This window comes from Wasmannia auropunctata, unplaced genomic scaffold (genome assembly GCF_000956235.1).
Source record: "Wasmannia auropunctata unplaced genomic scaffold, wasmannia.A_1.0 LD335975.1, whole genome shotgun sequence".
NCBI classification, from domain to species: Eukaryota; Metazoa; Arthropoda; class Insecta; order Hymenoptera; family Formicidae; genus Wasmannia; species Wasmannia auropunctata.
Window position 1 is genome coordinate 237390 of NW_012026915.1, and position 24524 is coordinate 261913.

At 35.4% G+C, this 24524-nt stretch overlaps 4 protein-coding genes across 4 annotated transcripts; 2 read left to right on the forward strand and 2 right to left on the reverse strand.

The window, feature by feature from the left end:
• Positions 1-7641: 7641 nt before the first annotated feature.
• Positions 7642-10944, forward strand: LOC105454787 (vesicle-associated membrane protein 724-like). The gene is made up of 5 exons (XM_011697669.1): positions 7642-7961; positions 8330-8543; positions 8835-8996; positions 9492-9580; positions 10827-10944. The coding sequence occupies exons 1-5, from the start codon at positions 7792-7794 to the stop codon at positions 10942-10944; spliced, it is 753 nt and encodes a 250-aa protein (XP_011695971.1). The 5' UTR covers positions 7642-7791.
• Positions 10930-12055, forward strand: LOC105454809. Its single transcript, XM_011697694.1, has 4 exons — positions 10930-11116; positions 11192-11273; positions 11399-11654; positions 11782-12055. Exons 1-4 carry the CDS (start codon positions 10962-10964, stop codon positions 11991-11993), a joined length of 705 nt encoding a protein of 234 aa, XP_011695996.1. The 5' UTR covers positions 10930-10961; the 3' UTR covers positions 11994-12055.
• A 254-nt stretch (positions 12056-12309) lies between these two features.
• LOC105454788 (vitellogenin-1-like) lies at positions 12310-19282 on the reverse strand. Its single transcript, XM_011697670.1, has 7 exons — positions 19193-19282; positions 17979-18706; positions 16902-17765; positions 15672-16725; positions 13935-15536; positions 13232-13647; positions 12310-12984 (listed from the first exon to the last, which is right to left on the reverse strand). The coding sequence occupies exons 1-7, from the start codon at positions 19218-19220 to the stop codon at positions 12637-12639; spliced, it is 5040 nt and encodes a 1679-aa protein (XP_011695972.1). The 5' UTR covers positions 19221-19282; the 3' UTR covers positions 12310-12636.
• A 2859-nt stretch (positions 19283-22141) lies between these two features.
• On the reverse strand, positions 22142-23979 carry LOC105454810 (vitellogenin-3-like). Its single transcript, XM_011697696.1, has 3 exons — positions 23679-23979; positions 22430-22857; positions 22142-22327 (listed from the first exon to the last, which is right to left on the reverse strand). Exons 1-3 carry the CDS (start codon positions 23818-23820, stop codon positions 22142-22144), a joined length of 756 nt encoding a protein of 251 aa, XP_011695998.1. The 5' UTR covers positions 23821-23979.
• Positions 23980-24524: the final 545 nt, after the last annotated feature.

Below are 24524 nucleotides of genomic sequence, written 5' to 3' on the forward strand. Positions count from 1 at the left end.
TCTCTTTAAATCTGTTCGGCTCTTTAAATCTGTCGCGATGACGAAATTACGGACGGACACTCGTACACGGAGGCTACACCTTCGTACGTCATTTCGCGACCCGCGTCGCGACATCGGAACGCGAAAATTGAGAGTGGAAGCGATTATATTATTAAAAGGAAGGAAATGGAGCGCGAGCGACGGCGACGTTACCGACGGAGGAGCGAGCCGGAAAAAAAAACGGGGCCACGCACGCACGTACGTATGTATGTATACATACATATGTACGCGTGCACGCATGCATTTACGCGGTCACCCGCACTCGCGCACATTCGCGCGACCGGACGGCGAGTAGAACATACGTTCGCGTCGCGTCGCGTCGCGTCGCATCGCGTCACGTCGCGTCGCTCGCGCGATGCTAACTTATCGCTTGTTGGCTTACTTTTGATCACTCGATCCGTCGTGGGGAGTTTCTGCGAGTTGTTGGAGGTCATGCTGTATTAGGATAAATGACGAGTGGGCGCCTCTCACACACTCCCTTTCTCCTCTCTCTCCCTCCTTATATCCTCTCCTTCACTCTCGCTCAGCAGCGGATTCGCCTCTCGCGCTGTCCTTGTCGCTCGCGCCCGCGCTCCGGCCGCGCCGTATTTTCCGTTCCGCTTTCCTCCACTTCTTTCTCGCACCGTTGCTCGTCCTCCTCCACCTCCTCCTCCTCGTCGTCGTCCACCTCCTCTTCCTCCCTCTTGTCTCGCGTGCAGTTACTCGCGCGAGATAGCGGCTACCTTCAGCCTATTATACGGAGGGGTTGGGTAGAAGGAGAGGGCGGTATTTTCACCTCGAGAGCCCGGCGCGGCCGCCACACACACACATGTACACACGCGCGCACGGAAATACGCCGCCGGGAGGGAGAGAACGGACGCGCGGAGGACGGCGGGGGGAGGGATCGGTCGGACGGGGGGAGGGAGGGAGGGTGGCGGAGAGGTGACGGAAGTTATCGCACGGCACGGCACATCGGTGCCTAGGAACTGTTCACGGGCGTTCTTGACGGAGCCACTGACGCGAACGGGGGAGAAAGGGACGAGAAAGGGGGAGACGACTGCTCTCTCTCTCTCTCTCTCTCTCTCTCTCTCTCGCTCTCTCTCTCTCTCTCTCTCTCACTCGAGTGAGCGAGATCTCTACTCCCTCGGTCTCCTTCTCAGGGCGGTCCCCTTCTCGCACCCCGGGGGGATGGGGGGAGAGAGGGTAGGCGCGACCGTGCACTCGCGGGTGCACGCGAGTATCGACGAGCGGCGGGGGAGCGGAGAGGGGAGGAGGGAGGGAGGGTGATCCCCGTCGGGTTCTAGCGAGCTCGTGGGCTCGCTTCGCGGGATCGCTGGACCACGCACCACGCGCGAGCCGCAGCGACGACGACGACGACGACGACGACGACGGCGGCGACGACGGCGACGACGACGATGGCCGATTTAGATGGCGATGGCGACAACTCGGTTGACAGGAACGACGTCGGAGCCACGAGTCGGAGCGGGCGAGTCTTTCCGCGAGCGCGACACTACACCACGATTACGGGGCAGTAGTTGGAGAATGAGGACGAGTGACGATCGAGACACACAGCGGCAACGGCAACGGCGGTGGCGGCGGCGGTGGCGGTGGTGGAGGCGGTGCTTGCGAGGACGTGGAGTAGTAGTGACGAGCGACGACGACGGCGGCGACGACGACGACGGTGACGGCGACGTGGACCGGTACACCGTAACGACACGAAGCACCGCGACACGTAACCGCGAACACCGACACTCGCGGTCGAGGCACCACGCCGCTAAATTTTATCTACAAGATGTCTGTCTCTCTGCTTCTCCGCGGCGCGCACACTGACGGCTCCTCGGCGGGCAGGAGGACGGTCGCGCAGTCCGCCGCGCGCAGCGATCATTCGAGACAGCCGATTGGCCGCGCCGCCACCAGCTGCCGCCACCCGCGCGTCCACCGCACCGCGGTCACCGCCGACGCGCCTCCACGCCGGCCACGGCGGAGCGGCGGAGGCGCCACCGGCCGCGCGCGTGCCGCGGAGTCTTTCTCGTCGTCGATAATCTTCGCTCTTCGTCCGGCTCTTCGATCGGACCTCCGTCCGTCTAACAATAAGTCGCACTTCTCGCGTTTGAAACGCAGAAAAAAAATGTTGCGTCGTTTCATGTCTCGACAGATGAAAAGAGAAGTAGAACCCTTCCCAAGTAAACCTTGGAGAGCTTATTCTGCACTTTTCCTTAATTTTATTAACATAAGTAATATAATAATATATATGTACATATATATATATATATATATTTTTTTTTAATCCCGCATATATAAAACATGTAAGAATTTAAGAATCTCGTATATGACTAAAGAATCTTCCGTTTATTTTATTCCGAGAACAAGTAAAACGCGTAATGATGCGATCGGCTACAAAATTGCCACATTCCATATGCAAGAATCATAAAAATTACAATAATTTACATCTTCTCTTGCTTAATTAATTCTTAATCCGTTTTTATATAGCTCTGTTTTCTCGCACATTGTTTTCGTAACGCGATACTTAACGCTAATGCTTATTGCTATCCTACGTAACTATACCTAATGTTAATTTATACAGTAGGAAGTTTTTACATGGCCATTTAAAGCATTGATGAAATTAGTACACAATTATAATTAGCAAATTGTATTTTTCAGATCTCCAAAATTGATCCTTCAAATATATAATATACGTATAATATAAATTCTATTTATATACATATACCCGTTGATTAAATTGAACATAAAATATTTGATTTCTGCCTATTTATAAAAAATAATTTAGACCGGAAAGGATTAATGCTCATAATACTTATTTACAATCTTTATTTGTAACGCAAATACGCTCAATCATTTATTTTATCTTTTAATCATAAATAATATAATAATTAAATTGTTTACTTAATAATTTATTTTACAATCAAAATAAATAAACATATTATAAGAAATTATACGTTAAAAACTTGATGAAATAGTCAGCAGTAACCGCGAGACACTGAAATTTTGATCAAATTCTAATTAATCATTGATTTATTTAATCGACAGAATTGCTTACTCAAAAATTCTTTATTATATTAGTTATCCGGCCCTAATATATTTTCTTTCTGTATATTAGACGAAATATTAATTATTCCATGTATACAAACAACATAGACGCGTGCGCGCGTCGTATGTTAGATGGAACAGAAATGCAAGCTTTTTTTTAAAAAAAGCGCGAGATAAGAATCGTGATCTTTCTCCGTTGTACTCTCCTGTGCCAGACACTATCTACTTCTTTGGTGAAATGAGATCTATTGCGTAAACGAACGTATGATGTCTGATCTATCATTTTTTACTTGGACTTTACGACGGTAAGCATTAGTTTTGCAATCATAATGCAAATAGTATCTCGCCTTGCGCCCGACCTTGCATGTCGGTAGAACAGCTGACCAATGATTAGAGATCGTAAAATGTTCTATCTCTATCCGGACGTTGGTAGTTGTTCCGCAGCTGGTAAAGTTACCCTTCCGTTATCACTTGCTATTTGAATTTTGCGATGCAACATTTGTGCAGCAGCCGCTCGTTATTTGCATCGTCGTACCATTTCAAATCGATGCGTTCGAATGCCGTTTTTCCAATTTCCAATATTAAATTGATACAATCAAAGAACAAAAGATCTTCAAGAGAAAAAGATTAAAATTTTCTTTAAGATAAAAAAAGATCGATTCTACTGAAAAGCGTGGCAGTAATTTATTTCAATTTTGTTGAAATATTCTTTTTAATTTTAGATGACAAATGTAACTTTTTTGCTTCACTACATCTAACTTTTATGAGAGGCACAGATGTAAAGCCAGCACTGAATGTGAATTATATTAGCCGAATTCCTGTTCTCTAAAAATCGATATCTTCAACAGATTTTGTAGAGTTATTTCAGATTTTATAATACGTTAGTTACATATCATTATATGCATATTAATTATATATGTTAAGAACCGTCAGATATTTACTTGTAAACATTGCCATCAATCTCCAAAATATAGACAGTTGGCATTATACGAAAAGAAAAAACACATTATGCACACTATGCAATAAAACGCATAACGATGTAATATTACTTCTTTAATCCAAGTGTGCATGTGTGTTGAGTACGATTGCGTCGCATACATAACATTTATAAATTATTTTGTAATGAATAGATTGACTGAAATAAATTTTGTATATTCTTGCGCTCTTAGCTTGATAACAAATTCTCAGGTAAATTATTAAAATTTCAATTAAAAAACTATTTACATTATTTATGAAATGACGTAATCATTTATGGAGCACGCATTTGTCACGCATCTTATTTTGCATTTTTTTTTTGTAACAAAGGAATACTTATAAGCTATCAGACTACAAAATAGTCGCTTTTAAAAAGAAATGCATATTAATGAAATTTTAATCACATCATGTTCTCTTATTATACATATATTCTTATATATTTTTTTTTCTTAATGCTGTTATTCTCTTTTTTTTGCAAAATGAGTATGTTTAATATTTGTCAAAATACAATTTAGCCTAATATGCTGTAACTAAGAAACTATATATAGTAATCGAGTAGTTTTTAATTAAAAATTAAATTTAAGAATTTTAACATATAATTTGTAGAGTAATTTTTAATCTATAAATAAAAAGATATATTATGTATTTTGAATTTTAACGAAACAATAAATCTTCTTAAAGTCTATACCAATAACAATATAATATACTATTATATAATTACCATATCGTTTATCTCGGTAAATTATACATATTTATATCGTGAAATTCCAAAAACTTAGCAACAATATAAAAAAAAGTTACAATTCAGCGAAGTATATTACAAATTTTAGATATAAACTTAATAATGACAATAGAATTCATATTTTATTTATATAATACAGAGAAAGTTGAGAACTTATATATAGAAAATTGTTTTTTATTCTAATGCATTTTCTAATTTAATATCGATTTCGTCGCTATTTATTGATTACACAGCCAGTCTATGCAAGAAAAGCATTTCCCTGTTTCGATTAACCGTGCCGTAAAGCCATATTTCATATACGTCTCGTTTATTCAAAGCGGTCCAGCCGCAGTGCAAAGTCCAATGTGGCAATTTTGGTGAGTCACGTCGGAAAAATTTTGTGCGTTGATTCGTGACAGGCATCGATTAAATAGCTAAATATGCAGGATTCTATTCGGGTCACAAATTAACAGAGAGTCATTTGCAGGGAAATATTTATATAGAAGAGATATTTTTATAAACAATCGAGAAGCTGATTAATAATAGGGAGTTGGTGATCGCATACTTTTACTCTATTCTTAATTTCTATATATGGAAAACTGCGATCTAACGCAAAAATTCTTTACTACCGAAATTTCAATTTGTCGATGAATTTACAGAATACGAATATTTACAACCGATTTCGAGTAATATAAATATACTCTATTAGTAATTTTTGTAATTAATTTTAATAAAGGATACGCGTAATATCCTCGATTTTATATCTCTTTCAACGTTTTTATTCATATAAGAACGATATTCATATATAGCACGAGTATATGCTCGAGTTTTGATTGATAGCATGTATCGTAAGCGCGGTTGGAACTCAACAGAGTGGCGAATCGTTCGGTAACAGGTTGACGGTGTTCTGAATTTTATTTTCCCTCCGCTCGACATCAAGTCAATAGCCTTTGTCGTGTCTCAAGGGAACTACGTGCGATAATTCCGCATGCGGTTTGCGGCGTCGTGTCGTTCACAAGCGCTGTCGAGAACAAGCTGAGAGAATTTGCAAATAACGACAGCGCGAAATGATTCCTGCAGCCTGACGTTTGTTTAATCGCATATTTTTTTCGGTAAAAAATAGTATTTTAATTAGGGTTTTAAGTAATAATTTTAATAGATATATTAGTTTTAAAAATATACGCAGATACATGAATTCTGCCGGGAATTCGTTTTTACAATACTGCTAGATATTTTGCCACGCAATTTCAATTATAAATGTCATAAATGACACTGAAATTATATTTGAGAATTTGTGCGACAATTATTTACTGAATGTTCGATTGAAGGAAACTATGCCAAGATGTCCACGAAGATAGAAAGAGTAATGTTTGTTTTATCTAACGCGGGATATTATTTTTTGTGAATCTGTAAATTAATCAAAAGATAAAATGTTAAATATAATATAATAATCTGCTGTTTTTATTTATTTTGTTGCGTTATAGCTCGGCGTATCAAAGTTAATTCGAAAAGATTGCTCCTTCTTTCTTATCTGGAAAAAAATCTAGAAAACAATTAAGAACTTTATTCGTAAGATTTCTTTGAAGTTCTCATGAATCGTCCTGAGTCCTGCGAGATTTAATATTCCGTGGGAAATATATCTTTCATTTTTTATGGTATTTGATCGAGAATGTATATTATAGGATAAATTTAGATTTTCGAGAGTTCAAAGCTAATATTCTTTGAGGGCCCGATTTCATTCTACAATACTACCAGCGAAAAAATATCTAACAATATAAGTATAAACGTGAGTATAAAAATATAATTTGTGTATTTTACAATTGTGCGATATGATTGCAAATAACAAAGTTTAATGCACGTATCGACATTCACATCATTTTAAGCTTCATTAACTTATCAGCAGTTCTGCCATTGATATCTATTTTTAATAGATTTAATATTAACAATTGTGCTTATTTAAATACGATTATCTTATCAGAAAATGCACTATGTGCTTTAGATAATGCGAGTACCATGATAATATCTCTGTTTAACGATTAAAATAAATTCAAATACTTGAAGCAATTATTACGATTGATAAGAGTAAATAAAAATAGCTTTTGTTATGTTTTATTACAAACGCTATTAAAGAAGTAGACTTTTAATAAATTTGAACTTTTCGAATAACAGAAGCTCGATCAATGGCTGATAGCAGTTAAGATCGGTTTCGTGCTTTGTGTTCGTAAAGTGTTGAATATTCCTAAAGTTAATTACATTTATGTAATATCGTCAGTTTACGTTATCAACTATTTATAATCGAAGGAATATAAAATTAAAGATTATAGAATAAATGCACGATTAAATAAATGTATATATATATATATATGTGTGTGTATGTATCTATAGATACATTATAAAATGAGATATATCAAATTTTTTTTAATTTGTAATATATTATGTATGTAGTGTGTGTGTGCGGGTAAATATAAAACAAAGTAAATGTTATCTTATAAATATTTTCTTGACTATTAAATATTTTTTTTAATAAATAAGAATAATTTCTTAAATTTTATTCAAAAGTACTTCTTTATCTAGCCATTCTAGTCTTTGCATACTTAACCAACGGAAACATACTAGTAGAAACATAGTCATTCATACTAGTAGAGACATAGTCTCTGTTATCAACTTATGCAGTCAATTATCAATCAAATTTTACTGAATCGGCAAACATTAGGCAATTCGGTAAACGACGAAGATTAATGGCCGATCGGCGCATGCAGTTCGTCTCTTGCAATATTCGCTGGCGGTCCAACATTCGCGCAGCACGCGAAATACATGACACGTAAATACTTACGTGCTGTTATCAGCTTTATCGAAACTTCTTTCGTTACTCACTGGACTATCGGGAATTGGCATAAACAACCGGCAACGTTGGTGTTTGCTTCTTCTGGCATCTGTGAACGCTACATATATAGTCTGACAGACAGCACAGTATAGTATCCGCCCATCATTCAGCCTCGGTGCAAGCGCCTACTTCATTTTTGGCTGAAATGAACGGTACCGTGCACTACGCTATGGTGGCCCTGTGCGAGACATCCGGCTGCAAGATCATCGCGGACCATTCCACAGATCCGAATCCAATCTACCGTACTATCGCTCTGGGTACCATCGATGGCCTGAGGATTGTCGAGGACGACAAGATCAGCGTCGACGGCAGTAGGTAAGCTCTTTTTAGATTCATGGACATTATGACGATTTCATGCACACAAGATTATGCTAATTTAGATTTGATAACGACCACGTAATGAGAAAACAACAATGTAATCAGATTTATACATTTCCAGCGGTAAAGTTGGAGATTTCGCGCGTGATAGAGACTTGTTTTTCACTTTAAACGAGCGCGTTAAATTATGAGATATATATATTGGATAGCGAGCGTCAGCAATTTTTCTTGTTATGGTATACTCGCTGAAATCGTCGGACAAGTGTAATAGGTCGCAATGAACTAATTAACCCACGATAAGATTTACGTGCCTCATTATTCCTTTATCCGCGCTACAACGAATATAAAATGCAATTCTTCCATAGGTATACGGTACATGTGCTGATTGGGGAACTTTACTACGTCTGTTTGACGTCGAAAGTCGACTGTCCTTCATCAGCGATATGGGTAGAATCGTGCTCTCACATATTTCTACAGAGGCTGCGGAGCGTCTATAAAGAATTACCGTTGGCGGATCTATCGAAAAATCTGACCAATCTCGCAGAAGATGATCTCTCGAAACCGTTAAAAAAAATAATTGTAAGTGATAAAACAGTTTTACAGTAGGTGACAGAAAATATAGAAGCCTACGAAAATTTTTAAATGATCGAAACAAAAAAAAAGTAGTTTACGGGCTGTTTATAATACGCAAACCTTTTGACTAGCCTTAATTGATAATAACAAAACTGTAATACTATATAAAGCATGATTGTAATTTCATATTTCATAACAGTTTTTCTCTACAAATATTAAATGACATTGTCGCACGTAAATTTATGCAGATAAATTGTAAAAATGTATGTATGAAAAACGGAATTGACATTATTTCAGGTAGAGTATAATCAAGGTATTGGTTGTAAGAATCTGACCTCAAAGCTCGAGGAAGAATTGATTGAGGTACGTCGCATATTGATGAATGGAGTGCAAAAGTTGATTGATAGGGGCGAAAGGTTGGACGAAATCATCCGAAAGACGCAGAACCTCGAAATTTCGGTGAGAAAATCTCGACATATTCCTTTCCCCCTCTCTTGTTTCCTTTTTCTGGCTTTTGACAGGGAGGGAAGCCTCCCTGTCAAACAGGGGAAGAGGCTCGTAAACATGAAATATGAAACTTCAATTAAGAACATAAATAGTGACAATCGTGGCGCCAATATTCCCCATTAATATCCGAGTTAATTAAAAGCGCTGCCGATTTCGTATTAATAATTCGCGCAAATTTTGTATCGAATCGCTGATATAACTCAGCAGTTAATACAATCTTCCATATTATATTTATGACCTCTATAATGAGAAACATCGTTGCATTCCGAAATAATCGCATAACCGTATAACGCAATCTCCGGCATGCAGCTCTAATTATAATTATAAAAGCGAAGAAATAAATTAATCTTAAATGCAGGGTCGCGCGACTCACTGACCCCTTGGTAAACTTACAGCAATCGCTTATCCGCTGCAACACATAACATTTGTGAATATTTTTTATTACAGTCGCGGGACTTCCACGTAGTGTCAAGGACTCGGCTGAAGAAAACCAGTAGCCTGAAGATAGCAATCGTAACGTCAACCTTTATGCTTGTGCTAGTCGTATTCTTTATAGCATTGATATATTGGTTGGAGGTTTATTGTAATTCTTATACACATGGCACATTAATGGCTACTCGAACTAAATAGAAAACTAGAAAATTTTAAATTACGTTTGAGAGAGCGACGATAAATTTAAAAATCAGTTATATTAAAAAATAAAGACAAACAAGTTTTTTAAATCTTTTTATATAACTTCTTGCGGTTATTATATATTCCAAATATCTTGTTGCCATCACGAGATCTCGTTACTCTCCAAAGTAATCCGCTTTCCTCAGGAAGAAAAAGCGGAAATAAACTCATGTGTTGGTGAACTTGCGTGTCACGCGTGCATATGCGTTTAATTATGCGCTGCAATAAACCGCGCGTTATATATGTATTATGCAGTTTCCTTTTCATAAAGAACATCTACACAAGCCGTGACGACGGTCTAGCTGATTCGACACTACGAGATAATCTACATACTCGCTATGAAAGCAACCGGATAATTTCTAAAACAGAATATAAAAAAAAATTTATCCTTATAGTAAAAATAAAAATGTCAATAATGTCAAAATCTTGGAAAATGATGGAATAAGAATTTAAAAAAAATTTATTAAATGTATTAATTTCACAAATTTTTATAAAAATCTGTGATTGATTTAACGTGAATTATATGCGTTCCGTATAATTTAAATAAATAATATCATTCTATTAAAATACAAAATGTAAATTTTTTAAATTTATTAGCACTAAATTACAATTAATTGGAAATAATAAAGAAATTGCTTATATTTAAATTTAAGTTAAATTTACTTATATTACGCCGTTCGGAATTATTAAATAAAACAGCATTTGTTAAATATTATATTCTAGTTATTATATATATATATATATATATATATATATATGAACTGTCAAATACGATGACAGTTGTTCATGATACAATTAGATGCGAATATCGACGTTACATGCGTTCTTCAAGAGTGTATACAAATACGAAATTATGATCACTAATCTTTAATATTTATTTAATTCCAATTTCTATGTAATTGGATATATTAAAATGGCGTCGCAGTTAAGATTTGTGGTTAATCCTGTTGAACTGCAAATTGCGATTAAAATTAAACACGATTTGGCTGAATCATCGAGACTTCTGCATTTTATCGCAGCTCGTAAGATCCAGGTTAGTCACAATCCGGATATATCAACGTGCGGGATACGTATATTAATATTTATACATTTGAAGTTTTTAACATTTAGGCTTGGTTCCGCGGTATCCTCACCCGCAATCATTTTCGTAAACTTCACGAGAACGCAACGATTCTGCAGCGGCATTGGCGCGGTTATCATACCAGGAAGTTTATTAATCAATATTTAGCCGAGCGTGTTCATCAGATGTGGCAACATTATTACAATAACATGGCAACGAGGATCCAAGCTGTTTGGAGAGGCTATTGGTCGAGGAAGACGCAAATAAACTTTTTGCAGTTGCAACGATGGTTGAAAAACGTTTATGCAAAGAACAACGAAACTTTAGAAAACATGAACAAGTACTTTCTCGCATATGTATGTACATATTTACGTCTTGTGCGCATTTTTAACGACACACTGTCTTTTTCTGGCAGATTTAGACAAGAAGAGCTGGATCACGCGGAAAATGTAACTGAACACGAAGCAATGCTTTGGATTTTATTTATTTTATTTAAGGTAAAATAATAAAGCGCTAAGTGCTATAATTAAAGTTAGATCGTTGCAATTTGTACATCAACAATCTTGTCATTTACTATGTAATTTAAATATCTAAATGTTGCTTGTACACTATGTTCCTAAAGCTACATCATCTGTTGAGAACAAAGTGCCGTCCAGGTGTCATCACAAGAATTGATAAAACTCGCTTTGTTTACATCGAAGAAATGCTAAAATGTCTCGAATACGATCAATATATCGCAAAAGCAAGATCTGTTTGCAGAGACTGTCGAATCGATTGTAAACCTTTAATTTTTCGCAGCACTTATTTTGAGAAATGCGAAAAAGAGATTCGAGAATTTGAGAAGACTTTGAGTTCTGAGAACGTGTCCATTTTAAGAAGTACAGTTAATAAACATATTAAATCAATATTACAAAATTTTTATGATAAAATGGTATATACAACATTCTTATAAACAGACCCCATCTTATCGTTTCACAATTTTATTAAAATATTGCTTTCTTTTAGCCTCTGTAGATCAGCATTTTAAAGAAGAAAAAAGATCTGTGATAAAAAATAAACATTTAGGCCATCGACAAAAGAATAAATATTTTGGAAAGTGCTTTCGTCAAAATGTCACATACATGCAATCGAAAAAATTATGTGAAGTTATTAACAAAATGGACTGCCAATTGAATCAACTTTGTTTAAACTGTCCAATCCATAATCTTATCTGTTAAAATTCTACATTCAAATAATCAGAAAGGATCTAAGTTTAAATAAAAATATTTATTGCGCAAAATCTAATTTTGATTTTAATAGAATTTAAATAGAGATATAATTTTTTATCCCTTAATCTCAATTACACATCTGTAATCGTATCTGTAAAAAGAAAAGAAATTATTAATAACATAATTTTTTATTTATACACGATTACAATTAGTAAAATATCAAATATTTATAAAGAATAGATAAAATAAAAAAGCTAATAATATAAAAATATTGAAAGTTTACAACTTGGAAATAATTTTCTTCGTCCAAATCTTTGCTTGATTCTGCGTTTAAATTGTAAGGAGAAATCTTCTTTATTATACTATAAAACAAATATTTTTACATCTATTCTACGGCCTTACAATTCTTGCAAACTCTGCTAATAAAACAATATCGATTATTGCGATATTTTTACGTAGTAGTGTTACTGCTGGTATGCAGTATAGTGCCACTATTTGTGACAAGCAGTGTAATAGTATTAAATTCGTGTAAGTAATCATTAGTAGTATCACTACACCCAGTAGTGATGAGTAGTAATTTTTAGTGAAATGTGGATAGATCTCGGGATAGGAAAATCACTTTCTCATTGCTATTCCAACTTTCGCCGCGCGGCTAGCGTCGCCGTGTCTTGTGTGCATCCATGTAAATGCCGGATAAGTATTCATAGAAACTAATTCTTTTGCGCGCTTGTAGTTTATCTTTATCAATAAGGAATAGTTTGTGATCAATGATATCCTTTGTCGGAGAATACTCAGGCATCGGAATGCACGAGTATTGGTCGACTTGTTGTTTATTCTGCAACGCGGGTCCTTGGCAGTCCTCCTCAGTCAGAGCATAAGTGGCGGCGAATATTTCGGGACGCGTGATGTTGCAATTCTTAGAAGTGATAAAATCGTTGAACATCAATTTGTCATAGTTGCCGCAGAGACCGCGTACAGCATTGAGATATGCATCGGATGGCTAGAAACAGATGCATTTTATATAAAAATTTATTTCGTGATTGTGCCATAGGTATAGTCTATTTTATGTCAGACCGATTCTGCAATAGTAACTAAAAGCCGTAAGAAATTAACCAATCACAGAACGTAAGTTTTGTCGAATGTAAGAAAAATAATTGATTATTGTTCAATATCTTACACCCTATGGCCTATTACATTATTGTAGAACCGGCCTTAATGCATTAATTATTTTATTTTCTTATACTTACATTAAGTAGGATACGTTCTCCGTCATACACGGCGAACAAATCATGGAGCTCCGAGGAAATTGCAATCATTCCGTCCATTTGATAAATTTCGACTTCTCCGAGAAAGTCTCGGTAACTCTCCTGATCCGAGAAATTAACTGCCTGACCATTAACCATAACTTGAAGACGATTATCCGATTTCTGCAGATAAATTTCTTGATCATCCAAGATCATCCGGACCTCCCTGCTACCATCGTCCATTTCTCGAACCATGACAAGCACTCTCAACGCATTTGGAATATTTAAAGTTTTTTCGGGATTAACGATATCCCTCTTTTGTTTAATGATCATCATAACGTGCCAACATTTCCCCAAATTCAAATGATATTGCATTTTGTCAAAAGTAATAACTTTAGTTTTGTCGAGAACGCACACTTCTGTAAAAAAAAATTTCTACATAGTTATTCTGTTATGTATAAACAATTGATATCATTTTTGATAAGACTATTTTATCCAATATTATTATCAACAATTATCGAAAAAACGTTAAAAGATCGAATATGATCGTGATTAAAAAATAATACAGAATCATCAATTATTGCATTATGATTCGACATTATCTTGCTTTCAACATTTTTATAATCAAATATGCCGTATCAATGCATTAAATTCTTTTTTATTTTGCTATTTAATGTAAAATAGTATTCTATTTACAAAATTTTACCTCCTTCTGAGTTTCCATCGAAATATTCTTTCGTATCAGAGAATTTGAAAGTATCTTGGTTAATGTCTGATAGAGAGAACCCAACGTCCACTTGTGAAGTGTTCACAGAGATTTTCGCATCATTGTTGTCCAGCGACATTTTTATCTCCATATCGATAGTGCCTTCGTGAGCGCTTCCCGGGCGAGTAAAAAATTCAGGTGTCGTAATATTTTCATTGGAAAGCTTTTCGAGCTTTGTCGCGAGCCCTACGATCGGGCCCATCATATACATATAGTACACTAAAACCGCATCGGTCGATATTGACATTGTCAGAAGATCCTTATGCTGAAATAATTCGCTGGCTCTTTGACACGCTGGTACCCAAACGTTGCCATGTGCCATCTCTTGCCGACATTCGTCGAATATCTCGGATTTAGATGCCCTCTCAATGACATCATTACTGCGAGTCCAATTTCCTCGGAGTCCAAATGTCGCTCCATACGAATTACGATCTCCTAATCGCATTTCAGTTTTAAATTCATAATTTGGACTCATTTCGATCGCTTTCTCTAAGTTTAACGGAATGCGTGATAATCGTACGTATCCAACAGAGCAAAACTCCACATAGATTTCTCCGTTTGGCGATTGAATATTTGAATAAAGAAGACCTTGATATTTATTATCTACGCGACTGTTTGCCAAAGCAAAGGTGAAAACTTGATAAAAATTGTTAGCTAAAATACTTATATCAAAAATAAAACCAGTGCCAGAATTAATATTTTTGCTAACTTCCTGCTGAAATTGTTCTTTCCTCGCGTCACTTTCTGGCTCTTTGTCAATTATCGCAGGAATTGTTGCTTCGGAATTATCCTCGTTGAAAGTCACAAAATTATTAAAAGTTATGTTTACTTGTGCAGCCGTGACATTCAAGATTCCGTCGAATGTCCTGTAATGGGCGCCGGGATCATTATAAAATAAGTAAAGAATCCTCATGGTGTTTTCATAATTAGACTCTGACCATAAGATCTCTCTGTCAATAAGATCACTCCTTGCTTTGAGTGTCAAATTACCTAGTGACGCTTGTATTTCTCGCGGTTCTTTTGTGTACACTAGGCGCGTGTTAGAGCTGAGAATTACAGGTTGTAAATCCAGAATGTTGTGTCTTGCGGTATAAGGAACGATACTGTGATGTATCGCCACATGTCCAGTGCCATATCGATAATATTCGCGCGGTTGCATATTCAGCTCTAATTTCTTCTTTCCTCCCTCCAATTTGACACTTAAGCCAGCTGGTATGAAAATCTGAATATTGATATCGATATCAGCAATGTAGTGCCTGTGCTCGAAAGGTGTAACAAAACCAATTCTACTTTGGATCTTTTCTCTCATTATTATATGTCCCGCCGCTGTAAATTCCATAAAACTTCCAGTTTGTGAATTTCTTATTTCATGAGATTCTCCACCACTATATTTCGTTAATTGCGGAATCGTTAAGGTATAGATGAATGGCAAACCGGTTTCAGTCGGGAATCCTAACGTCGTGTCATAATGACCTAGCTGATTTAGATTTTCGGATTCAAAAGCTTGCGTCTTCGACATTGATTCGATAAACGTTGCCATCACTGAAATAGAACAGAATTATTTGCAAGATTGTTAATTCAGTAATTATTATTCTGTTTTTAGTTATTTATAAATTTTATTTATAAATTTAGTTGAAAGATTGTTAATTCAGTAATTATTAATTTCGGAATACTTACTATTCTTGACGTCTTCAATCGTATGGCTGTCGAAAGGATAGAATTCAGAATCAAATATAGTATCTATAAAGATATTCCCTTCAAAAGATTCCTCATCTTCGGGAATAATACCGAGCTTCTCAATAATCTCTTCTATAATTGATTTTTTTTCTGCTATACTTTTGGTCTTCCAGGGCATATGCTGCCCCATATCTATCAAGATTTTTCTGATGCTTGACACTGAGAATCTTATTTTTGAGCGAGGTAAATGGAAGTCACCGTATGATTGGTGTACGTTAGCTTCTATATCTTTAGGTATATCAATGTCGTCGCTACCAATCGTCTGACGGATATTTGTTTGAGCGATGTTTAGAGCAGCGACTATCAATTCTTTGAAGACACTTTCAGATTGACTTTCAACCTGAATGTCAGGATTCAATAACTTGCTAGCGATACGCGCCTTGGAAGCGAATTCTTCCCACTCCGGTTGCTTCAAATTAGCGATGGCTTCTAAGTTGGTTTTGACGGCAGATTTTACAAGTAGATTATCTTCTGACATGGTAAGTTCCGCAATTCTCTCCAATATGTTCAGGGATGGCTTGGTCCTCATTATAATATTAACAGCTGCAATACGTAATTCGTAGGCTTCGTGTACGTTTTGGTAAATTTTATAGGTGATGGCTTCAATGATAAGCGGGTGGCTTTCACTTAATCTGCTTAACGATATTAACATCATCAAACGTTGGAACTTTGATGCCGGCAACGTGCCTTCCAGATACGGCTTAAAGACGAAGACTACTTCTGGATGGTCAAAATTACCCAATGACATAATGTATGTTTGAATTCGACGGCTGTCACCTTCCTCGATGGATTTTCTTAATTGAGTGGCCATATACGGAATATAAATTTCAAGTAACGAATTGTCGTCTTTAGGGACCATACGGTCGAAACTGTGAATCGGATAGTAACTAGAGATCGTAATATTTTGGGTGTAACCAACCAATTCGGCGAATGATAAAGGTGCGGTTGTATTTAAATATTTCTGTTTCATTACTCGCTTATCGGTAATCAATTCCTGCATGGAGATCAAAAATTAAAATTAATCTGTACATATATATATTTAGTAATTGCTGATACGAATATTTAAACGATGAGAGATTTAAAAAAAGACATTTTTTTAATCTCTTATCTTCTGATTTCTTTTACATGTTGATTTAATATATATTTCATACTAATATAATAAATACTTACAAAGAACGCTGCAATATATTCTGCCGTAGGTGCAATCGCAGCTTTCGGAATTTTCGAAATAATCTGCGCCGCTTGTTTGCCCTCGAGTTTCCCGGTTTTTATCCAATTTTTGATAGCGATAAGAGCGGGACCAGTTCCGGCATATGCGACGGTGCTGCAAAAGACATCCCATGCAGCTTGATCGTATACCTTCTGCTCCTCTTTATTAGAAAGTCTGTTACGATCGTCCTGGTAGAATAATTCGGGTAGTTTGTTCTCTATCTCAGCGATTTGGTTGACATTCATAGTGCGGATCAGTCTAATTAGAATTGTGACTCGCTCTAAAGTGTCGGTGAATGGTTCATTTAAAATTTGTTCAGGAAAATGTTCCATTTCCCCGGTTATCTGACCGATCAAACGGGCCGCTGTCAAAATATAATCCTCTTCGGACTTTTGGATGCTGTTGCCTTTGTATCCGATAAAATAGGGCAATAGCGGACTCTCCGGAGCCTCGTCCAATGTCGGTTTAGGTTGCAAGTAGTCACGCTCCTCGCTGCTGTTATCGTCACTAGAACTATTAGAATTATGGTTCTCAGATTCCAAGGTTCTTCGACTGACACTCGAACGACGCGGTTTGCGTTGGTTAGAGAACGGATTGTTGTAAGTGTACACTAAGTTCCCAGTTGACACAAGATTGTTTGATGAAGGCAGAGGATTGGAAATCTGGCTCATTCTGTCCAAAGTTAGATTCATACTACTATAGACAACGCCAGAGTACATATCGTTAATGTTAGAGTTGATGGATATCTCGTCTGTCATCGAGGACGATTGGATGGTAAAACATGTCAGATTACCGGTGGCGACAATTTTAGTCTCAGATGATCTCTGTAACAAATATACAATTAGAAAAATAAATTTTGCTCTCTCAGCGTTGCATACATTTTAATTTTATTTTGCATAGATATAGAAATATAGAAACATTCGAACGAGAGAGTTTCGCTAAACCTCTTTCTTCGTATAATTGTATAGCACTCAATTATGTAAGATTTCATCAACTCGAGTATTGTAACAATTCTTTTATGTTTAAATCTAACTTACTGAAATAACGTTAGGTGTCCGTTTCAAATTTCTTTTGTCCATGATACCAAATTCATAAGCCATTCTTTGCTCGCATTTGACGTAATCCTTCGATTTTGTGATAGTGAAATATGAGTCATTCTCGTGGCTGTATGGTGGAACGGATACGTAGGTATCATTATTCATTGGTGTGATATTGTAAAGGACCTCACATTTACCTCCGACGGAATCTTCCATAACTTTGAATGTAACGTTGGGCACATTGTCATAAGGCATCATATAAAAGTACGGTTGTCGCATGCCACGAATCTCATTTGAGTACGTTGGACTTCTTGCTAACATATTTTCACCCTCCATATCGATTTGCAGCTGACTCACAATACTCTTTAGCAAATTCACCTCCCAAGTAGGCACGTCCTCATCGACTAACACATCCCGTATCATTCCATGTTTGAGTTTGATCTCGAAAGGTTTTTCCGACAAAGAAAGCTCGCGAAACTCGAGATCGGTAATTTCTTCCCATATATTTGTCAATACTTTGTCCACAGGAGCATGTTGTGTTTCCGATACAACAGCCTGCAGCCGATCCGAGGATTTTACCTGAATGGTGAGAGCACATTTCATAAAAATCCCAGAAGATTGTCCAGATAATCTGTTTAAAGATGTCAGTGTCCGACTTTCTATAAGAAAATGATATTCGTTTCCGGTTTGCCAGGCATAATTGTGATCGGCTATGGCTGCTCCAACTACTAAAAGAAAAATTCGTTAAACATGTTTTAATGAATAATTACATATAATGTTTTAACAAATAATGACATATTTTAATAAATAAAATAGCTCAAGCGAAAAAGTAAATGTGCAGAATTTTATTACACTTCTTGGTTTTTTAAATTGTGTTTCTACTTTTTTATTTCTTTATGTATATATTTTTATCTTAATGTGATTATCTACAGGTTATTATTACATTTTGTACAAATTGATATATTGCAATATATAAAAATAGTTTTTACTAATAAGAAATTTGCGGGATTATTAAAGAGAAGATTAACTTTCATAATTTTGGATAAATTAGCAATAAAGAAAGAGAAATATTGTAGGAGTTTCAAAATAATCATTTTATCAAGCAAGAAAAAAAATAATTTATTTAAATATGCAGTAAATGATAAGAAATACCGTTACCGTATAATTTTCCTATAAGTTAACGTTATTTACATAAAATATTGTCGTTTACTTACCGATTACGAGAAAAGCCAGATACCACATGATTTGCTATGAATAATGTCTAGTACAAAATGGGAGATTCTTCCTCTCAGTCGGATTTATATATACTCCGTGTGTCACGTCAGCTTGACCCGCGCGATATGATTGATTTAGATTTCAACTTAAAATTGTATAATTCTGTGTCACATAATAAATTATTTTAACTATGTGCACACACTAATTTTGCACATAGTTAGAATCGAGTGTGATTGAGAACATTTTGCATAATAGTAGCATACTTGGAAAATTGAAGGGCTTCACACACATACTTTCAAACAAGATAATGACTTTGTCCAAAAATATGATTCTCTTTGATTATTCAACACATATACATATGTCCTTATTTATTAACATTATGTAGTCTCTATTAGATCTAATTATAATGTATCATAATGATAATAATGGATCGGATATCGAGATTTAATCAATAAATAATTAATCGAGAGACGCCGTTGATAGTATCAGAAAGTCCTAAAATTTATATGACTCTACAAAATTTTTTAAAGAAAATTATAAACAAATTAATTTATATTACAAATTATTCTTTAAGTTTCAAAATTTAAGAGATTTTTCATATGATTTATTGAACTCTTATATAAAGCTCTGTGTCATAACATTTACAAGGAATTGTACTCTTTCGCAGATTTTTGTAGAGATAATATGCAACATATTCGCATTTTAATCGATAAGTAAGTTCATAACAGGTCATTGATAATCTTCAGTATGTGTTAAATGTTTGTATCGGATTCAACGAATTATTGCTGTTTTGCATTAGTTATTAAACATTTTTACATCGCCAACTAGCCATATTTTTTTTATTTTACTAATGACGCACGGGGAATTTTATTTTTCTCTATATGTTAGCTTTTCAAAGAATGATCTCCTTAAAGAGAATTATCTTTTTAATAAAAAATTACCCACTATTCCTATTATGAACGAGTTGACAATAGAAATATTTTAATAAGTGCTTACGTATATACAACGGAGTTATATAAAATTATCAACAAAACGAATCTGTAACTGTGCCATTCTAAAATTATCATTCATTCTCTTAAATCTTCTATTATGTCGTAGAAAGAAAATTTAAATGTAAACTAAAAAAATTATTTGTTGACGAGATCCATTTCTCTATACACATATATATCTTTGACACTTGTGTCTCTATATCCGGTCTATACATCTAATACTATAAGGTATAGTGTAAACGGGATATAGCGGCATATACGCGTCAAAGATAAATATAAAAATGGACTTCGTTAATAAGTAAATTTGTTTATATCCAATCTAATAATTACAAAACTAGGGCAGAATTTAGCACGGTAAGTGGTGCTCAACCGTAATAAAAATATAACATTATAAATATAACATTATAACATTAAGTCTTTAAGTTAAAACAAATATATATTTAAGAAAAACAAATGTTCCAGCTAATGTTGTAGCCATCTTATGAGCGCATGTAATGTTGATAAAAGATAAAAAAATTAAATAAATAAATTCTGTATATTCATTTCGAATTATGAAAACCACCGATTATCACTAAATTTATTATTTTTATTTAACTTTTGACCATGACATTTCCTTTTGGATATAAACACGGTTTACTATTGCCTACAATCTAAATAAGGAAGTCTTAACTGTTGCGTCTGTGATTGTAGGATGTAGGAACGAATAATCAGGTTCCAACTGATGCGAGTTTAGATCCGCATGATTCCGACCACAACAAACAACGTAATTAATATTGTTAAATATACTTTAACGATATAAAATATTTTTTCTGGCCTATTTATTTTATTTTATTAATTTAATTAATTTATTTTTCATCAACATTATATGCGCTGAAGAGATTTCAACATTAGCCGAAGTCTGTTTTTCTTAAATATCTTATTTCTTGAATTATAAATTTGTTTTTATTTAAAGATTTACAATGTCGTGTTTTTATTAATTTAGCACCACTTATCGCGCTTAGGTCCAGTCTTTTCGTTAGAGTCAGAGCACGAAGCATCTTGTTAATTAAGATAATAAACAGTTAGAACAAAAAGACAGATGCGATAATCAAAACTGACTTGTCACACAAGCTTATCTTAGCTTGATCTTAATAGAAATGGTATTTTGCTAGAAAGTTGAAATTTTAAAATAAAAATTTAACGCGGTTGTACCAACAAAAAGAATGATTACTAGATAAAAGACATGTAATAATCTTAATTAATGCTGGCAATTAAATACATTATTGATAAACAACTTGGATGTGCAAGAAAGAATACCACAAATAATTGTGTTGAAAAGCTTCAACTTTATTATTGCTTGCATTACTATAATTACTAAAAGAACATATTTTCAGCTTAAAAAAAAGGACAATAAAAAATGTTAAGAAGTCGTTTCTCGATTAGGAATGCACAATCTGCAGTATATTGGTATTGCCGAACTACATGATGCTGCAACGGACAGGAACCCGGAAAATTTTCGACATATTGGCACGCTCTCGGCTAAAATAGATATTAACGCCTTGCTCGACTCTGCGTTTCAATTCTAGAGATTTCTCATTCCTCGAACATGCAGAAAAGGTCGTATCTCCTCATTATTATTTCCGTTGGGATGGTTCGATCGCAACATTTTGGCACAGGTAGGTTAGTGAAACAAATGTGCAATGAGAGATTTTCAAGGACTTTTGTGCGATAAACAAGGTTCCTTTTCTTCAAATCACGGTTACGGTCTTTATATTCTCTTGCTCCAGACTGTATTTTCGATTGTATACGTGCTAGAATCTCGATCGCGGTATCGTTCGTACTCTTTATTGCGATTATCCGGATGGTAGCTCCAATTTTATCCGGATAGTGGCCCGTCCTCTGCAGTCATTCTTGCCGCTTCTCTATCGCTGATAATGTTGCTCTAATAATCACGTCTTGATGGAGCTCCCTGCACTGGGCTTATTCGGCTTTTCGTCTGTTCTTCAGAACTGGTCCCTCGGAATTCTCCTGAATCGAGGAATATGTGGCGGCGAATTCCTCGGGCTTTGTCAGAAGGTATTTTCCAGGAGTAAGAAAATCATTGCCGGTATTAGAGTCGTAGTTGCCGCAGAGACCGCGCACGGCATTGCGATACCTATCGACTGTCTAAAAAACAAAATTTATATTTCAATTGTTATTACACTCTCTGCGTTATTATATATAATTGACTAATTAATATTACCCATTTGTTTTCATATTTTTACTAACCCGTATGTTAACACGATTTCCATCGTACGCAACAGTAATTCCATACTTCTGCGAGTCACATACGATCGAACCATCCGGTAGTTTTACGATCACGAAAATGATTTCGCGATGTGCGATGTATCCATAACTTCTCTTTTTTGAATCGATAACTGTAGCTCCGTTAAATGTAGCTATCGTCTCATGACCCAATTTTGTCAATTTAACTTCTCGTTTGCCCAGGATTATGTTGACGCTTCTGCTACCGTCGTTCATATCCTTAGCTACGACAGCCACTATCAATTCTTCCGCAATTGTCATATGATTTTTGCGATTATTAGGATCCTGTATCAGATAAGTGATCAACAGCACGTACTTCGTAGTTCCCAGTGTCACGGGATAAACTCGCTTATCAAAAGTAATGACCATATTTTTGTCGAGAGTACACGAAGCTGTAAAAAAAAATTTAGTGACGTTATATTGTGAAATTTTTATAAACAATTCATATACAGGGTGACCAGCATCTCGTCTGCATTACTAAAGTGATTCGGCACTCAAAAAGAAGGAAAGAAAGTTATACAAAAACAGATACGGAAGTGAGTTTTGTCTGATACATAGTCACCTTCATATTAAAAGAAATCTTAATAAATTGTAATAATAATAGTAATAAATAATTATAATTATTATGATTATGAAAAGTACATAACGATTTTTTTTAAATAAAAGTGACTATAACTAAGAAAATAATTTATATTTTATATTAATAATCATAATCACTTATTACGATTATTATTATTATAATTTAATATAATTTTCGTTACGATTTATTTATGGTGTTATTTTTTAACATAAAAGTGTCTGTAACTCGAAAAGAACTCATTTCCGGACTTACGTTTATATAGCTTTCTTCTCCTTTTTGGTCCCGAATCATCTCAAGTAATGGGGTCGAGTATCTGGACACTTGAATATTATTACATTTTGCAAGACTTCTTTATCCAAAAACATATAATTCATCGAGGAATCAATAACGGAACAATGATTCATTTAAACTAATGTAATAATAGTAATAAATATATTCGCTTACGGAGTTATTGAAAAATACTACAAATAATAATAGAATAACGAATTATCAGCTTCAGCATTATTATTCGAGCGTTAATTTGTTTTTAATCTATACATATGCATGATACATTATCAACATATTTAATTACTATATAATTTACAATATTTGAAGAACACTAATTATATATTTTTAAAATTTTAAATAACTTACGTTTTTCTATTTCATTTTCGAGCGTTTCGACTTTTTCCTTTAATAGCTTTTGTTCTTCCAAAGGAGTTTCTCTGGCGTAAGGGAAAGTAATCTCCTGTTGCGGAGTGTGCACTTGAATCTTTGGCATTTCGTAAGGTAACATATTCACTTCTACAGTGATGGTATTTGTTCCAGAATTGCAATCTATTTAATTGAGATTATGTACTTATAGTATATTATATTCACGTTGAAAATATACATCGAAAAAAGCGAACAGACACGGAGACGACAACAATTACTCATCAAGTTAAATTGTAATTTGTATTACCAAGTCAATACAAATATACTAATATTTACATTATAATTGCAACATTTTTTAGGATACGTTATGCATTGCAAACTCGCATGTAGATTGCCGCATAAATCAAGAAACTCCGCAGTTGAAAGCGAACAAAGTAAGGAACTGCGTGACTGCGAATACTGCGATACGCGACTTTGATGGTGCGTTCCGCAATGCGCATCATGCGCATGATGTATCATGGTGTCCTCGTTGTTCATTAAATGTTAAACAAAGATAAAAGGATAAATCATGCGCATGATGCGCTTTGCGGAACGCAGCCAATATCTTAGGCCACTTAGCCGCGGGATTATAAGGTTTTTTAAAACGTTCGAGAATCTTTACGATATCATATTATCAAAGTCGCGTATCGCAGCATTCGCAGTTACGCAGTTCCTTGCTTTGTTCACTTTCAATGGAATTAGAGTACCTTGAATAGCGAAGCATCTTGATATTATTGCAGATAATTAAATTGAGATAATGGACAGATAGAACAATGGGATACAAATGCGATAATTAATCGATCGTCA

Excerpts from the sequence above, each read along its gene's own strand:
- LOC105454787 (XM_011697669.1), top strand. The coding sequence starts at position 7,792 with ATGAACGGTACCGTGCACTACGCTATGGTGGCCCTGTGCGAGACATCC. Across the intron at positions 8,544-8,834 it reads AACCGTTAAAAAAAATAATT|GTAGAGTATAATCAAGGTAT; the intron begins GTAAGTGATAAA and ends ACATTATTTCAG. Across the intron at positions 9,581-10,826 it reads ACGTCAACCTTTATGCTTGT|GCTTGGTTCCGCGGTATCCT; the intron begins GCTAGTCGTATT and ends TTTAACATTTAG.
- LOC105454809 (XM_011697694.1), top strand. The coding sequence starts at position 10,962 with ATGTGGCAACATTATTACAATAACATGGCAACGAGGATCCAAGCTGTT. Across the intron at positions 11,274-11,398 it reads TTTTATTTATTTTATTTAAG|CTACATCATCTGTTGAGAAC; the intron begins GTAAAATAATAA and ends ATGTTCCTAAAG. Across the intron at positions 11,655-11,781 it reads GAACGTGTCCATTTTAAGAA|CCTCTGTAGATCAGCATTTT; the intron begins GTACAGTTAATA and ends GCTTTCTTTTAG.
- LOC105454788 (XM_011697670.1), bottom strand. The coding sequence starts at position 19,220 with ATGTGGTATCTGGCTTTTCTCGTAATCG. Across the intron at positions 18,707-19,192 it reads TCTGGCTTTTCTCGTAATCG|TAGTTGGAGCAGCCATAGCC; the intron begins GTAAGTAAACGA and ends TTTTTCTTTTAG. Across the intron at positions 17,766-17,978 it reads GGACACCTAACGTTATTTCA|AGATCATCTGAGACTAAAAT; the intron begins GTAAGTTAGATT and ends TATTTGTTACAG.
- LOC105454810 (XM_011697696.1), bottom strand. The coding sequence starts at position 23,820 with ATGTTACCTTACGAAATGCCAAAGATTCAAGTGCACACTCCGCAACAG. Across the intron at positions 22,858-23,678 it reads CGAAAATGAAATAGAAAAAC|CTTCGTGTACTCTCGACAAA; the intron begins GTAAGTTATTTA and ends TTTTTTTTACAG. Across the intron at positions 22,328-22,429 it reads GAAATCGTGTTAACATACGG|ACAGTCGATAGGTATCGCAA; the intron begins GTTAGTAAAAAT and ends TTTGTTTTTTAG.